This window comes from Sinohyriopsis cumingii, chromosome 15, assembly GCF_028554795.1.
Source record: "Sinohyriopsis cumingii isolate HCF-2022 chromosome 15, ASM2855479v2, whole genome shotgun sequence".
NCBI classification, from domain to species: Eukaryota; Metazoa; Mollusca; class Bivalvia; order Unionida; family Unionidae; genus Sinohyriopsis; species Sinohyriopsis cumingii.
Window position 1 is genome coordinate 19,035,752 of NC_142975.1, and position 17,931 is coordinate 19,053,682.

The 17,931-nt window shown below is 34.8% G+C and overlaps 1 protein-coding gene and 2 pseudogenes across 2 annotated transcripts in view; 2 read left to right on the top strand and 1 right to left on the bottom strand.

Moving 5' to 3' along the window:
* Positions 1–16,627, top strand: part of LOC149781368 (cytochrome c oxidase assembly protein SCO2-like) — a 55,051-nt gene extending 38,424 nt beyond the window's left edge. The window contains exons 6-7 of the mRNA XM_089935458.1: positions 14,056–14,171; positions 16,289–16,627. Of these exons, the coding sequence (XP_089791584.1) occupies positions 14,056–14,171; positions 16,289–16,426 (254 nt within the window). The 3' untranslated portion in view covers positions 16,427–16,627. The remainder of the gene's footprint in view (positions 1–14,055; positions 14,172–16,288) is intronic.
* Positions 7,193–9,961, top strand: LOC149781369 (uncharacterized; annotated as a pseudogene). The gene is made up of 3 exons (XR_016414502.1): positions 7,193–7,824; positions 8,115–8,226; positions 8,638–9,961. The product of XR_016414502.1 is annotated as an uncharacterized LOC149781369 (transcript).
* LOC149781370 (uncharacterized) lies at positions 10,147–12,205 on the bottom strand (annotated as a pseudogene).
* Positions 16,628–17,931: the final 1,304 nt, after the last annotated feature.

Here is a 17,931-nt window from a genome sequence, read left to right on the forward strand (position 1 = left end):
GCCGCTATTGGAGTCTCTTTTTATACCTTTTTTCAGCAATGTTCACTCTATGTAAGCTAAAATATTATTGGTTAAAATGCCTGCATAATTAGGAAATGGCTTGAAATCAACCAATGGTTTTTGCCAATTTGACTCGTCATGTGGGATACAGGCTTAGACTAATACTGCTACTCAGACTCAGCTGGAAACTAGCTAGGTAAACTGCGCCATGTTATCATGGCACTCGGGAGTATGTAAAGTATGACACATTATAGAGGCGGCAGGGGTTAATAAGTTAACCATGTAGGATTTGCATGATTTGTATCCTTTTTTTAATCCACCTCATTTATATAATTCAAAAGAAGTAATTAGTGTGATAATACAGTGGAGGCCAGCTTTTAATTCAGTGCAACAACACAACAAATACTTCTATAAGTCAGTTATCAAAACACAGTCGGCACTTAATTAGGTTCTCAGTGAAATGCTTGTGGACATAGCTGCTATGGGTAGATTTACATATTTTACGTTTAAATACACATTGCATTTATGATGATTACAGTTATGTAAAGCTGTACTGATTAATCTGCCATACTTATAATTGGGCTGATTATTAGAACAATTGGTATCAGCAGAATTAATTGGTGCCAATGTAAACAAATTAACAAAATATAAATTCAGTCATAACACTCATCTTGACATGGCTTGAATTTTAAATCAGAATGAAATAGTGAAAATTAAGAAATAAACCTTTGATTTAAGGGTTAATTGAAAGACAATATATTCTTAAAAGTAAATACCTTATAACACACTTGCTGTAAACTACTGCTGATTGTCTGCACACAACAAATTATCAATACCATTCATGCACTCATCCCAATCACAGCGGCCAACCAGCCATTGAGGCCTCGTGTGGCTCTTGAACTTCCAGCATACACATTAGCAAATAGCTAGGCAGATTAGATAGCTAGCGAAATTTCCAACTACTACGAAACTATGACTTACCATAGTTAATCTGTTATTTAGCCAGTCCTGCAATGCTGTTAATCAACGAATAGCAGTCACACACTGAAGCTGATGAATGCTGACATACAAATATTATGCAGCATTGATATTGGCATGCAAGCACCAGCGATGTTACCCCAGCTGCTGAGCTGCTTCAGTGTGTGACTCACAGCGTGGTGCGTGCATTCAGCCAGCCACATGGACAACTTAGTAGTAACTTACTTGTTTTAAAACATTGTTTCAAGAGCGCGAATGGATTGGATTATTAATATTGCCTAGCGATTGTACACTGTTAAATATACTACCAAGCATATGCATAATGTCGACACGTTAGGCCCATTCGCGGACATTACCAGGGAAGTATTTGATATCCAAACATCAGTATCGATCATTCTTCCTAATGCTGAAAATGCTCCAAATATTGCTGGCTCGAGAGCATGAAGAGAGTCAAGGTATTCAGACAATGCGCCTTTATATGTTGACATCACTCAACACACGCTTTGCTGATGTTACCAGCAACAAGAAGCTTGTCTTGGCCACCATCATGGATCCATAATTCAAACATTGCCTATTCAGGGAAGAATTACTTGTGATCAGATCCAAAGAATGGCTTATAGCAGAATGCATCAGTTGATAAGCAGGAGGAACCCTTGACTGAAAAAGAAAAACTGAAACTGAAACAAACGCCACTGGACCTTTAACGTTGCGTCTCTGGGATTTGTTTTCTTTGGCTGGTGAAGAACCTGTCCATACTGTCAGTGAAACAACCCACTTGGATGCCTTTGATGCGATGCTTGAATTGTATCAGCGATCTGTTGCCACAAGAAGAAGACATATACGGCTGGTGGAACACTCACAGGTTTCAGTTCCCCTACTTGGCCAAATTAGCTAGACGCTATTTGTCTGCTCCAGTTTCAAGTGTTCCGATCCAGCAGCTGTTTAGAGTCACAGGCCAGATTTTTTCGGATTGTTGTGGAAGGTTACTTGGCGAGAAGGGAGAAATGTTTTTGATGCTTAAATACAACCTACCTCAACTAGGCTTTCAGAAGTAGCTGCAGCCAGCGTACAGTGACGTTTAACTTTAGTCTTAAAGCATGCGTATTATTAATTTTAGTTATTATTGGGCTATCGTTTTTAACATTTTTTAGTCATTTATTGAAATCAAGTAATGGTGACCTGCATCATTGAATGTAAGTTCAAAGACTAGCTTAATACAATTTTATTCATTTATATCTTAAATTGGCAAACCATAAGTTTTGTCAGTGTTAGTTTTAAAGTTGTTCAAGTTTTATGTTTGTGTGAGTGTTGTTTTCTACAAATAGCAATGTACTTCTTATCCGGTTTCTGTTTATTTTTTAATAGAAGTTCAAATTCACTTGCTGCACAAACAACCTTGTTATAACTCACACAGCAAAATACAGTCATTGTAATAAAACAAATAATAATGAAATAATCGGTCTCATAATCGGTATCAGCAATTTTAATAATCAGCTGTATGCGGTATCGGCTAAATTGGCAAAAAGTGGCATTGGTATAGCTTTACAGTTAAGAGGAACTCAAACACAAATTTCACTTAATAAAAATCATTTAATTGGCATTTAAATATTAATGTACTGCCTACACTAGGCATAAGGGACATTTTCATTCATCGAAATTTCTATGAATATCTTTAATTACTAAAAATGTCATTTGGAAAGAAAATGTAACAAATTATATGACTTCTTATTAAAAATTTATAATTTAATAATGTTAATTAAAATTTCCAGGTCCTATCTACCACATTTGACTGTAAAACATGCATATCAGCGTGAGAGTTACCAATTTTGATCGCGATTTTCTTCAAGTTCAACATTCAGGTATAAGTTTTTTTTGTTATTTTCTGGTTTTAAAAAAAATGGGATACAGGCCTGACCCTGTGGTATAAGCAGGTTCGCGAGTTATCAGGGTACGAGTTATCGAGGGAGTGGTGTACACTGAATTATGCTAATCAATAAGTAATATGATTAAGGCATACTTATTGTAACTTTATACAATTATTATTGTGTGCAGTGCAAGCTCATCCATTTAACAATGTCATCATCAGCAATGTGCAGAGCCTACAGTACACCAGGGAACTTTGTTAGTGGACAGTTGTTCACAATGTGCGATATGGCCTGGAGAGCTCCACAGCAACAGGAAGAGTTTAGTGTCCTGGCCTGGTTGGACAAGGTTGATTGCACAATGACCCTGTCCTGTCTGAAAGCGGTTCAGTGTAGTCCACAGATGCTGTGGAAGTTTGAAGCCAGGAGGGCAGACAGATGGGGAGCATGGAAACAAGTTCATGTTGCACTCCCCATCATTACTCAGCCAAGGCTCCATCTCAGGCTGTGGAAACAAAGGATCCAACTTGCAAACTGAATTCAGCAATGAAGCCCAGTTTCATGCCACTATCAAGAGCAGCCCCCGATGTGCCAATGTCCACTGACTTTGAAATCATCAGACTGGCTCTACAAGTTTTACAACTTAACATTGAGGGTCTCTCAGCAGCCAAACAAACCATCATCAGCACTATATCCCACTGTCATAATGTTGACATAATCTGTCTGCAGGAGACTTTATACAATAAATTATGCTAATCTTTATGCTTTGGGCATAAATATTACAACATGATACACTAAATTATGTCAGCTCTTATGATTTGGGCATTAGCTTTGTGATTTGTGACTTTATACAGTAAATTATACCAATCATCATGTTTTGAGCATAGTTATTGTAACATTATATGCCCTTAAGTTTGCCAAGCATTATAATTTTGGGGTGCATTCATTATGACTATATACACATTCTTATGTTTAGTGTTAGTCTGTGTTCATACATGTGGATTTCAAAAGAGTACACATATCATACATGTACAGTACATGCATTGTGGATTTCAAAAGAGTACATGTATACTTGTACATTACATGCATTGTGGATTTCACAAGTACACATGTACAGTACATGCGTTGTGGATTTCAAAGAGTACACAGATACTTGTACAGTACATGAATTGTGGATTTCAAAAGAGTACACATATACATGTACAGCACATGCATTTGGGATTTCAGAAGAGTACACATATCATACAAGTACAATTATCCATACATTGTGGATTTCAAAAGAGTACATATACATGTACAGCACATGCATTTGGGATTTCAGAAGAGTACACATATGATACATGTACAATTATCCATACATTGTGGATTTCAAAAGAGTACATATACATGTACAGCACATGCATTTGGGATTTCAGAAGAGTACACATATCATACATGTACAGTTATCCATACATTGTGGATTTCAAAAGAGTACATATACATGTACAGCACATGCATTTGGGATTTCAGAAGAGTACACATATGATACATGTACAATTATCCATACATTGTGGATTTCAAAAGAGTACATATACATGTACAGCACATGCATTTGGGATTTCAGAAGAGTACACATATACATGTACAGTTATCCATACATTGTGGATTTCAAAAGAGTACACATATCATGCATGTATCGCTAGAGATGAAAGATACATTTTTGAGCAAAGAATCCAAAGGAATATTAAGGTGCTTCACAAAATATATGAAGGTTAAGAGAACTTAACCATGACTAAGAGAGGGATATTCTGCTTTTAAATATATAAATAAGAAAAGAGAAGCCCCATAAAGTATTGACAGGTTAATACATGAAAGAAGTCAACATTCAGACAATCTGGAACATGATTGCATGGACTGTTCATAAAAAAAGTAAAGAATACGAGAAAAATATGATGATCTGTTTTGCTTTATTCTATCAGCAATATTGGAGTCTTTTACATAACTTGTTGAAGCACAGTGCTATAAACATACTGATAATAATTCCTGCATTAAATATATATGTATGCAGAAATTTTCTGAAGAATTGTGGATCCACAGCACTAGACACATGTTTAGATTTACTGACACAGTACTAGACACATGTTTAAATTTACTGAGACAGCACTAGACACATGTTGAGATTTACTGAGACAACACTAGACAAATTTTTAGATTTACTGAGACAGCACTTGACACATGTTTAGATTTACTGAGACAGCACTAGACACATTTTTAGATTTACTGAGACAGCACTAGACACATTTTTAGATTTACTGAGACAGCACAAGACACATGTTTAGATTTACTGAGACAGCACTAGACACATTTTTAGATTTATTTAGACAGCACTAGACATGTTTAGATTTACTGAGACAGCACTAGACACATGTTTAGATTTACTGAGACAGCACTAGACACATGTTTAGATTTACTGAAACAGCACTAGACACATGTTTTGATTTACTGAGACAACACTAGACACATGTTTAGATTTACTGAGACATGCTGTTTATAAGAAGACTCTAAGAAGTACTTGCTGCTGTATTTTCTTTTTATACAGCTCCAGTAAATCCTCATAAGAGCTTGTTTTATATTGGTCAGTTTATGAGAGAATGTGATAAATAGCTCAGAATGTGAATTATTTTTGTTTGGAGTTAAATTGATATACTTAAGTTGATGCTACTATGACTTCATTTGGTACAATTACTTTTCTCCAGTCTATTTGTCACATACCACAATACATTGTTTTCAGATGGTTATCATTTTATTTCCTGCATTTAAGTTGATTGTATTCCAGTAGCTGGTTATATGTTTGACGGAATTATCAATTTTACTAGGGATTTATTTTATAATCCACAAGAGTTGAAACCCTGTGGGCAAAAGAATAGAAAACAAGATTTCACAGTCTAGCAGGATGTTGCTGTTATTAGTTTTAATGGCACTTGTAACATATTATTGGCTTTTCCATGCCAGTGAAATTGGAGCCAAGAGCATTTCCCAAGGACACGCTGAGGCAGCCAATCTGGGCTGGACTGGGTGTTATTGGAGCCAAGACTCTTGGATTACATCTACTGAGCTACCATGGCTCCCATTTTAGTGGGTAAAGTGGCAAGTGGGGAAGGTTTTCACATCAAAGGCTGTCAGTCCATATTATTGCCTATTATTGTGAGCTAATGACATTCATTTTAGGGTTATTAAAATGTTGGTGTATACATTTTTATTATTGCAGACTTTCGGTCTATTCAGTTTATTTATTTATCCTGCAAAAAGAGAGGTATCAAAGTGAATTCATTCATGTCTTTTGAGCTAATGCATTATGTTATCCAAACTTTAATGGCATCATTAAAAACAGAGGCCACTGATGTTTTCAAAATAATTCCCATGACGTGTTTGACTGTGATTTAAGTAATTTGAGACTTTCTGATATGTCAAAATATTAACAGGAAAAAATTAAGATTAATTTGCATATGATTTGCTGTATATACTGCTGGAAACCAATTTTATGTGAAAATAATGGAACTTAACCTATTTTGTTTCCATGTCATTATTATGAATCCAGATTTGTTTTTCACAAAGTTATATCATATTAGTTTTATATTTGATTTTGTGACAACAGGAAGCATTTTCATGTGCCAGTTAATGTTTATTTAGAACATTGGATAGAAAAAATAAAATTGAAGCTTAACATCAAAGGCTGACAACCAGTGTCTCTTAGAAGCCGTGTTCATGTTCCTGGCAAACCATTGTTAATTCAAAGCTTGAAGGTGGCATTTGTAAATAGCTGACTTGGAGGTGAAGTCTCTTCTCTGCTGGTTCATGATAATAAATTCATGAAAACAATTGACTAAAAAATAACCTTTTTAATGAAAACCACTTAGTAATATGAATGCCATTTGTTAGAATTCAGCTGTTAACATAGTGTTGATAAATGCATTTAAAATGTGTTATACTTTTAAATAATATGTCTAATCAAGTCGACAGATATATCCACAAAAGAACATTTTATAGCATAGCTTGCATTATTTTTATTGGATAAATTTTAGAAAGAATTGTGACATATGTCATGATATCACATGACTGCTATATATTGTATGGTATTTATTTGTATTTGGTATTGGTCATAATTATTTGTTTTATGTTGAAAAATTATATTGTCATGTGTGGTTGACAAAGCTGACATTTATTTAATTTTTTAAATATTTAAAGACCCTGTTTACATAAATTATGACCAATCTTACATGAATATATTATGTGGTGATAAGATAGGGCTTTTTTTGCTTTTCTTTGTATATTTTTATATATGCTTTCATATACTTATTTCAATAAATAGTCAAAAGGAAATAGTGTGGAAATTAAAGGGAAACTATAGCAGTACAGCATGTAAATTCTAACATGTACATATAAGTGATCAAAGAAGACTTGCATATTATTAGGGCAGTTATTCTGGTATATTCTGTCATTGGGAGGAGTTGTTCCATATTTTGTACCTGAATACAGGTGTACATTTTTCTAGTCAAAAATCCATAAAAAAAAAAAAATTAAATTCAAACTTTTCTTGCCAATTGTCTGTTTAGAATGAGCACCCAGTTCTATTCTGAGTGTAAATGTGTTGTATTTGTATAGGGATATAGACTTATACATAGTTATCATATGACATCATAACATACGGGCATCATAAGGTCATCCGCCATTTTGTGGGTCAATGAGTTTCATGCGCGTGACTGTTTATCACCTGAATAAAATTTGCAATCGCACAATGGTTAATACATGCTGGGTTAAAGGTTGTTCAAACCATGCAGACGATTCTGTGAAACGTGGTTTTTACACTGTACCTGTTGTCAGAAATTTGAAGGAGAGCAAACGAAAACATTAAGTGAAGAGCGATGACGGACATGGTTGGCCAACATCAACAGAAAGGACCTGCCATTGAAGCATTCAAAAATCTGCTCAGACCACTTTATTCAAGGTACTTTCATTGAATGTTGCATAGATTACTATCATTATTATTAGTAGTAGTATACCGTATATTTCTTACAGTGAATAACACAGAAACATAGAAATTTGTGGCTGGTTTCGCTTTGTTTTAAATCTTAAAGTGCATGTGAACTACAGTTCTTACAATTGTTTTTCTAAGAAAATTTATGTTGATATTTCAAATATGCATTCACGATTCTAACTAGATCTTAACAATGCCATATATTATGTATCTAGTCACTTTGAATTATTTACTATGTTTTGTTTTATTTTCTTTTTCAGGAAAACCTGCAGACTTGTATAGTCGAGCACATCCCGATTGGGCTCCCACCCTTAAACTTGGTGACTTATCTGGACCTTTGAAATCCAGGAAGAAAATGAAAACAGTGGAAAGGTACAAACTGATCAGTCATTAGCATGTCAAAGTAGTTTCCCTTATATATTGTATCATTTCCTCAGTTTGACAAATGTTACTCAGTTTAATACAGATAATTATATTCATAACCAAATAAGAAAATTATCATGATAGAGTCTATCCTGTAATTTCATATTTATTTAATAAGGTTGTACTTTTCTAATAGTAATTACGTTGTTAATATTAAAGATACCATATTACTCCATTTATAAAACAAACTAACATGTGCTTTTCCTACGAAATGTGTTAAAAAAAGTTGATATGTTGTATAATCAGTGGTGTGGTGCTAGATAGAGAAGGGAACGCCATTCCCCCAGCACTACACACCTGGTTTTACTCTGATATATTCTATTTGATAGAGCTTCCTGCTAAAATATTTTTGAATTATAGGTACAACCGAATGCAACACAGACAGAAGACCAGAGAAGACCATGATATAGCTAAAGTGTTGCTGGATTTGCAGCATTTTCCTGAAACATCTTTTGCCCAGGAAGGGGATGAATCTGCTGGTCACAGGGGCAGCTCTGTTTGTTCTTTTACAATCAATGGAAAGATGGAACCAGATCAAGAACTAACACCAGAGACTAACTCCATTAGCCAGAGTTTAGTTGACAGTGAAATTCAACACCTGATTACTGAAAATACACTTCTTAAAGATAAATTAAGCAGCTACAAAATGAATCAGGAATCATTTTGTGATAATGACGAGAAAGTTAAGTATTATACTGGAATGCCGAGCTACATGACCCTAATGACCCTGATTGAATTTGTTGCTCCATACATTCAAACCAGTAGAGGACTAGAAGTTGGGAAGTTTGAAAAAATCATAATGATCCTAATGAGACTTAAGATCAACCTCCCCTTGCAAGATATTGCACACAGATTTCAGATATCAACATCAACCGTGTCAAGGACATTTTTAAATGTTATTCATGTTTTGTATATTAGATTAAAGCCTCTTTTGTTTTGGCCCGAGAGGGAGGAGCTTCAGCTTACCATGCCCATGGAATTTAGGCAAGATTTTGGTGGAAAAGTGGCTTTCATTATTGACTGTTTTGAAATATTTATACAGAGACCTAAAAGCCTAATGGCACAAGCTCAGACTTGGTCATCATACAAGCACAACAACACCATAAAATTTCTTATTGGCATTACACCTCAGGGATCTATTTCTTTTCTTTCCAGAGCATGGGGAGGTAGGGCAAGTGACAAATACATAACTGAAAACTGTGGATTTTTATAAAATTTATTGCCTGGAGATATTGTGTTAGCAGACAGGGGATTTAATATTTCAGACAGTATTGGAATGTACTGTGCTAAAGTTATTACCCCTAGTTTTACTAAGGGGAAATCACAATTGTCTCCTATTGATGTAGAAAATAGTAGAAAAATTGCACACTTGCGAATTCATGTGGAACGTGTAATCGGTCTAGTGCGAAATAAGTATACCATGCTTCAGGGAAAGCTCCCAATTGATTTCCTCATGAATGAGAAAGGAGAAATTCCAGTTGTTGACAAAATTGTTAGTGTTGCATGTTGTCTTATAAATATGTGCGAGTCTGTTGTTCCATTTGACTAGTAAGGATTTGTGAAATAATCATAGATTTATTACATATATATGAGATTTAGTCTTTTATTTTTGTACATCTCATAACTTTGCATACAAAATATTCTTACATAATTGTGTCACCATTAAATATTTGTCAATTACAAATCATTATCTTGTGTTCTTAATTCTAAACTTTTTGACTTGTGTTCTTTAGTTTAGTTCTACTGGTTATTGATGAGAAAGATGTTATGAATAGTCTGTCCATCTGTTACCATTAGTCGGTTAACGCCACTCATTCTTAACAAGCTGGGGGATTGTCAATATGGTTGCCACTGTAACCGTCATAAAAATCTTGTTATTACTACTCTGCATAGATGGTCATAACAAGGTGTGCTATAGAATAAGCAAGATATATAGAATACAGACAGAATAAAAAACACATTTGTACAGGAGAATGATTTATTCACTTTTTATTAATAGATAAGCATGCATGAAAATAAAAAGTGCCAGATAACACAGAACACTCACCACAATATCTAGCCCCACCCCCATGCCAGTCATACTGTACAACGACCACAATACGTTTGTATCCTGTTTTTTTTTTTTTTTACATGCAAATGTCCTGAGAATAGCCTTCTAACACTTTTTAGGCCTTTTTGCTTTACTGCCATACATTGGACAACATTCTGGACAATAGTATGTTCCTTTTGGTGCTTTAGTCATATTAATGCACTTAAAGTGAAGCCATTTCAGTCTGCAGTTTTCATTGTCACAACCAACAACATTATCAAATGTTTCATCATAGGGTACTTGACATAAACAAATGAGGTCAGTGTTATTTCCTGACACAGTCTGTCTATCACTGTTGGTGAGAGAGGGTTGCAACACAGATGCATGCAGCTTCCTTTCCATTTGTGCAACAGGTTCAATGTTTGCGGACTGTGGTCTGGTGAATAATTTCCCTGTCAGTTCAGGCAGAATAACATGAATGAAGAATGATGCTGACTTTGCTTCTATATCTTGCCATAGCTTGGGGTTTGGCAGAATCCTTTCCACAGATATGTCCTCTGTCCAGATAACAAAGTCACAAAACTTCTTTTTACTTAGAAAGATTTGTGTTTGCACCTGATAATAATACTGATGGCATGTTTTTAATAGTTTGTCTTTGTCCAGGTATGAAATACTTTCATTTTTAATCTCGGTATCTCTCACACAATATGGACACTTCACTTCCACTGTTCCCTCTCCACAACAGTTATATGAAACAAGAGCATCGGGAGATGCTCCAATATGGGGAAATTCAGGGTTGATTATGAGACCACATTCATCAACTATGAGATTGTCATGGAGAGGCCCTATTTTTCTCCTGTATGCATTCACTGCATCTTTTTCATGCTGGCATCCCCACCTTGTTGCCTTATTAGAAAACTTCACTGGGTAGCATATGTCTCTTATGGTGGAAATCGATGGCTTATCAATGGAAGATGTGCACACGGCTTTCATTCTTGATGCTGTTATTCTTCCCGTTCTTAACCGGTGCCAATCTTTACACTCAGCTTGTCCACGAGTGAGCCTCTATGCATGTTTTGCCTGTTCTGCAGTAACATTAATGTCACGGAACAGATTTTCACAATAGTTTACAAGCTCATGTTTAGACATTAGAGTACATTTGTCATCTCTGAGTTCACAGAGAGGCTTGGGAAGATCATTTGATATTATTCTTGGAATAAAGTGTTTTGCATACTTAGGCATGATTGAAAGCACCACAGGTTTGGTTTTTGTTAAAAATAACTTTGATGTGAAGTCATCGAATTCAGCATCTGTTGGTGCAGGAACATGTGGGAGAGTTGGCTTCGGTTTCTTTTCCTTGTTTTGGGTGGTTCCACAGATGGCATTTTCCAGGTTCCTTTTCTTAATTTCAGCTGACGTGAAATCAATTTGAGAAATTTCCGCATAGTCGACCTTGTCAATGCTTGATGGTAGTAACCAGTAGGCCTTTTCTTGAGTAACTGTCTTTGCATTTTCTATGCGCACAGCTGTCTCAATGTAAAAAAGAAGTGCACCAATATGACTGCATGCCTCCCCAAGGCCAGCCATACAATTACAATGGGCTGCCTCAACAATTCCTGTTTTTACTGCAATTATCCATGGCTTTAATGCTTTGTCATTCATACGCTGTGAGTGTCGTACCTAAAAATGCAGAGAGACTTCCAGTTAGTTCTTCGCTTATTTTGAGCATTTTTAAATGAAATATGTGCATATGTAAACTTTTGCAACATATGCATACGAAAGCGAATATACGTTTGTATACGGTCTCCCCTCCATCCCCGTTTTTCCTTGCCAACCCTAGCACCACCACCCTGCCATGGTTTATAAAAAATACCATTAAATTTATCAGATATACAAGGATGACAACAATATTGTGTCAATGGTATAATGTAATTTAATACTTCATAAATTAACCCCATAAAATATATACCGGTATAACTCTTAACTACTTTTGTAATGCTCTATACGAAATGGTATGAAGTAACAAATGTAATGAACTCACCCTTGTTGCTCACTTCAACAGCAAGGACGTCTTTGACCCAACCATTGACAAACTGGTTGTAAGCTTCAAGTGAGAAGGTGCAAGAGTGCAACAAATGCTTCTTTGAAATTAAGTAATTGAGTTAGTGGCCTACTATATGGACGGTTGTAAATAGTTATATATGCATTTAAGTCCTTAAAATCAGTATTTGTTTCTGAAAATCTGTATTTTTGTCATAAGCAGTCGGTATTTTTATACTCTGGGGTTGGCAGCTATGTCATTGCATAAGCCATAACTAGGCAACTGATAAATACCACAAATAATGCTACTAATGTATAGATTGCACATTTAGAGGTATGAAGGTAAGATTTACAGCATAGGGGTTTCTGCCATCTTTCTGTTTTGTATGTTGACTGTTGGAATGAATGAAATAAAATCCATGACTGAGTACTGTTCAGTTGAGTGGACATCCACCAGGTGTAGTGGACATTTACCCATTTGTGGTGGACATGTAATCCCTTGACCACTGTGTGCATGTCCTCAGGATTGAGTAGGCAATTCAAAATATGTGATGCATGTACTGAATTTTCATAGTGTTCAATTTACAGTAGCTGTCATTACAACTTAGTCAACAATTAAATCATGTATGCTTACTTATTTTTTTCAAAATTACAATTTCATTGTAACCAATTTCCAACATACTTCTAAAAACCATTGAAATGGGTTTACTTTAGGTAGATTTTAGTATACCTTTGTAATCCTTTTGTAATCTCACTCTGGTTATTGGAATTTAGTGGTCTTGTTTCGCTTTTGAGTTAATGGAAATTGATTTTGCCCTTTTCATTCCCCAGGGTTCATATAAACTTGAGTTAATGGAAATTGATTTTGCCCATTTCTTTCCCCAGGGTTCATATAAACTTGAGTTAATGGAAATTGATTTTGCCCTTTTCTTTCCCCAGGGTTCATATATACTTGAGTTAATGGAAATTGATTTTGCCCTTTTCTTTCCCCAAGGTTCATATAAACTTGAATTAATGGAAATTGATTTTGCCCTTTTCTTTCCCCAGGGTTCATATAAACTTGAGTTAATGGAAATTGATTTTGCCGTTTTCTTTCCCCAGGGTTCATATAAACTTGAGTTAATGGAAATTGATTTTGCCCTTTTCTTTCCCCAGGATTCATATAAACTTGAGTTAATGGAAATTGATTTTGCTCTTTTCTTTCCCTTGGGTTCATATAAACTTGAAAATTTCTTGAGTATGAGTGTTTGTCTTTAAAACTCCTTGAATTTTCAAAAAGTTCAAATTTTTTTTTAGCATTTTCCCATATCTTTTTAAATTTTTCTGATTGAATAGTGAAAATTGCTATAAAATAAAATGTAAAATTTAACATTTTTTAAATTCAGAAATTTGCTATTTGCTTGTTTTAAGAAAATAATGAATAAATAATTAAACAAAATGAGCTAAATCTGGATGGATCAAATAACATAGAAAACATGTAGTTCCCATATGGAGTAGCATCCATTTTCTGTAGGAATATTCCATTTAGTAACTTGCTTTTTCTTATGCTTTCATACCTACTTATGCAGTGATTAAATTAATTTATGCAGGAAGTTTAGTTTCTGTAAGAAAAATTACTGTTTGAAAGCTTCTGAAGTTTTTGAAAACATCTCTTTGGAGTTATATGAATCATGACTATAGTCTAGAAACTTGTATGTTATTTATTGCAGAATTTTCACCAAAGATGATTGGCCTTACTGGCTCTGAGGATGAGATTAAAAAAGTGGCCAAAAATTACAGAGTGTATTACAGCACTGGACCCAAAAGTGAAGATGATGATTACATAGTTAGTACCATTCTTATATTTCATTTTGTAAAAATAGAACTTCAGTTTTTTATGAAAATCATTTTACATGAGTGTTAATTGTGTCCCAGCTATATTTGATTTAGGGAGTATATAGTGTTACCAATGTCTGTGCATGTCTGGCTACACATCAGTCCTTTATGTCATGAATTTAGGGAGTGTATAGTGTTACCAATGTCTGTGCATGTCTGGCTACACATCAGTCCTTTATGTCATGAATTTAGGGAGTGTATAGTGTTACCCGTATCTGTGCATGTCTGGCTACACATCAGTCCTTTATGTCATGAATTTAGAGAGTGTATAGTGTTACCATTGTCTGTGCATGTCTGGCTATACATCAGTCCTTTATGTCATGAATTTAGGGAGTGTATAGTGTTACCAGTGTCTGTGCATGTCTGGCTACACATCAGTCCTTTATGTCCTGAATTTAGGGAGTGTATAGTGTTACCATTGTCTGTGCATGTCTGGCTACACATCAGTCCTTTATGTCCTGAATTTAGGGAGTGTATAGTGTTACCAATGTCTGTGCATGTCTGGCTACACATCAGTCCTTTATGTCCTGAATTTAGGGAGTGTATAGTGTTACCAGTGTCTGTGCATGTCTGGCTACACATCAGTCCTTTATGTCTTGAATTTAGGGAGTGTATAGTGTTACCAGTGTCTGTGCATGTCTGGCTACACATCAGTCCTTTATGTCATGAATTTAGGGAGTGTATAGTGTTACAAGTATCTGTGCATGTTTGGCTATACATCAGTCCTTTATGTCCTGAATTTAGGGAGTGTATAGTGTTACCAGTGTCTGTGCATGTTTGGCTATACATCAGTCCTTTATGTCCTGAATTTAGGGAGTGTATAGTGTTACCAGTCTGCATGTCTGGCTACACATCAGTCCTTTATGTCCTGAATTTAGGGAGTGTATAGTGTTACCAATGTCTGTGCATGTCTGGCTACACATCAGTCCTTTATGTCCTGAATTTAGGGAGTGTATAGTGTTACCAGTGTCTGTGCATGTCTGGCTACACATCAGTCCTTTATGTCCTGAATTTAGGGAGTATATAATGTTACCAGTGTCTGTGCATGTCTCGCTACACATCAGCCCTTTATGTCATGAATTTAATTACCACTTAATATAATTTAAAGAATTTTCTTGGATTTAAATAAATTCATGGTATGATGCTGCCAGGGTTAAAACCCACAACTTTCCGCATCTGAGGCAGATGCTCTAACCAATTAGGCCAGTGGAGTGGTCTTTAATGGCAGTAATAATAGCAGTAGTAATATCATTATCAGTATTAAGATTCTGTGTTAAAATTAATGTGTTTAGTGTCAAGATTCTGTGTTAAAGATAATGTGTTTAGTGTCAAGACTCTGTGTTAAAGGTACTGTGTTTAGTGTAAGGATTCTATGTGAAAGATAATGTGTTTAGTGTCAAGATTCTGTGTTAAAGGTAATGTGTTTAGTGTCAAGATTCTGTGTTAAAGGTAATGTGTTTAGTGTCATGATTCTGTGTTAAAGTTAATGTGCTTAGTGTTAAGTTTCTGTGTTAAAGTTTATGTGTCTAGTGTTAAGATTCTATGTTAGAGATAATGTGTTTAGTGTTAATATTATTTGTTAAAGGTAATGTGTTTAGTGTTAAGATTATGTGTGAAAGGTAATGTGTTTAGTGTTAAGATTCTGTGTTAAAGATAATGTGTTTGCATTTATGAAAGCCATAAACTATGAGATTACTTCATAGCAAGGTTCACAGAACACTGTATCCATTCATTTATGAAATTGTTAATTTGAAATCATTTTGAATTCAACAATGGTTCTTTTTATGAACCCCTTGTCATGCAGTTACTTCGATTGACTAGAAAAATGTTTGATAACACTGTTACTGCTCACGTGATCTCACATGATGATTGAAAATATTTTTATTTGCCACTGAAGCTCTTAAAAAACTAAACTTTTTTAGCTATTTTTCACTCCGCCTGAATTAATACATTTTTTTATGTAACAGCAGATATAATTTGTGATGCTGTTGGAAATTGCATTCATTTTACAAGTTGCTATATTTAACACATTATAAAAGTTCCATTTTAATTTTATATTTTTTTTAGATTGATCACACAGTAGTGATGTACCTGGTGACCCCTGATGGAAGTTTCCTAGACTATTATGGAAGAGAAAGAACCGAAGATCAGATTATATCTAGTATAGCAAAACATATGAAGAAATATAAACAGCTCAATAAATAATAGGTACATGCATTGTGAAACACATGAAGAAATTTGTACATGAAGAATAGAAAGATAGAACAGTGTATCTTGTATAGTTAAATGCACGAGGATTGCCATAAAACTTGACTTGACAGATCACTGTTACACACGATACCCTGTCCTTTTTGTCAAGATATATTAATGCATGTATCAGTTTCTTATTAAATATTGAAAAACTGATCCGTCTTAAGAGACCATTTTTTTGTAAGACAGAGGTGATAGAATAAATGCTTAAAAACAAATAAACAGCCTGCTTATCTCTAGGTCATGACCTGCATTCGAGTGGAAATTTGTCAGGAAAGTGTTTTAAAATTTACTAGAAGAAGCACAAATAACAGAAGCATTTTCTCTTATCTCAAATAAGGATTAATGAAAGAGTGCATGATGTTTGTATTGGATATCCTTATGACCGGAATTGGAAAGTATTTGACAAAGTGAACAGCAATACAAAAAATGGTATATGTTTGAGTGAACTACAATTTTCCCAGGATGGTTGGAGTTGAACCTGGATAATATTTTCAGTCAGTAGTGGATCAACATAACACATACTAATAAATGATGATTGCACAAAGAAACCTGGGTATAACAGAAGTGTGAACCACTTAATAACCAAATATCATAATAAATTTATAGAACTATATCAATAATGGGATAGAGATGTGACCTTTGCAAGAAATTAAGACTTGTCATTGTTCCTAGTTGTTTCTTTCAAGTCATGATGCATTTTTTCCCTTTTGATATGTTTCCTGATCACATTAATGTTAGAAATATAAATCTGGTACCTCCCAAGTCCAGCCCTCCGAAAAAACAAAAGATGTTTTCATCTGTATGATGCAGACAAAGGGCAATAACCATTCCAATTACCTCCCTTGATGCAACCAGTTGTCACTAGTACTAAGCTTTCTTTTTGATCAGTCAACGTCTTGCAGGAACCTCCTGAAAATCCGCTTCAGCATACTCTTGGAATTTCAACCATCAATTATCAAATTTGGATTTTTGTGTTTAATAACATTACTGCAGGTGGTACACATTTTTTTATTTATACCAATTTTTTATGAATTTGTCACATTTGCCAACTTTGCTATTTTTGGAATGTGTGCTTCAGCGGAGTATCTTTGTTGTGTGTTGTATTTCATGTTAGTTTGCAGTGTGTGTGCATTAGCTCACACTGTTGGTCATAGGCAATGTGTTGGCAACATAAAAAGACATTTGTATGCTTAGTTTACTAAGAATCTTTGTTGCTGTTGTCATTTCAGAAATCAAAGAATGATGACTAAATGTCCCAAATACAAGAAATTTTAAGTTCACAAGAACAGCCATGACTTGTACCTTGTTTAAAATAAGTGGACCTGTTCAGGGACTTGCAACATTTGCACAACTTGATCCAAATACATGTTTACTTTTTTGTGTACAAAATGGCAACACTAGAGAATATCAGCATCAGGTAGTCTGATATCTTGAGCATATATCCAATAATTGAATCA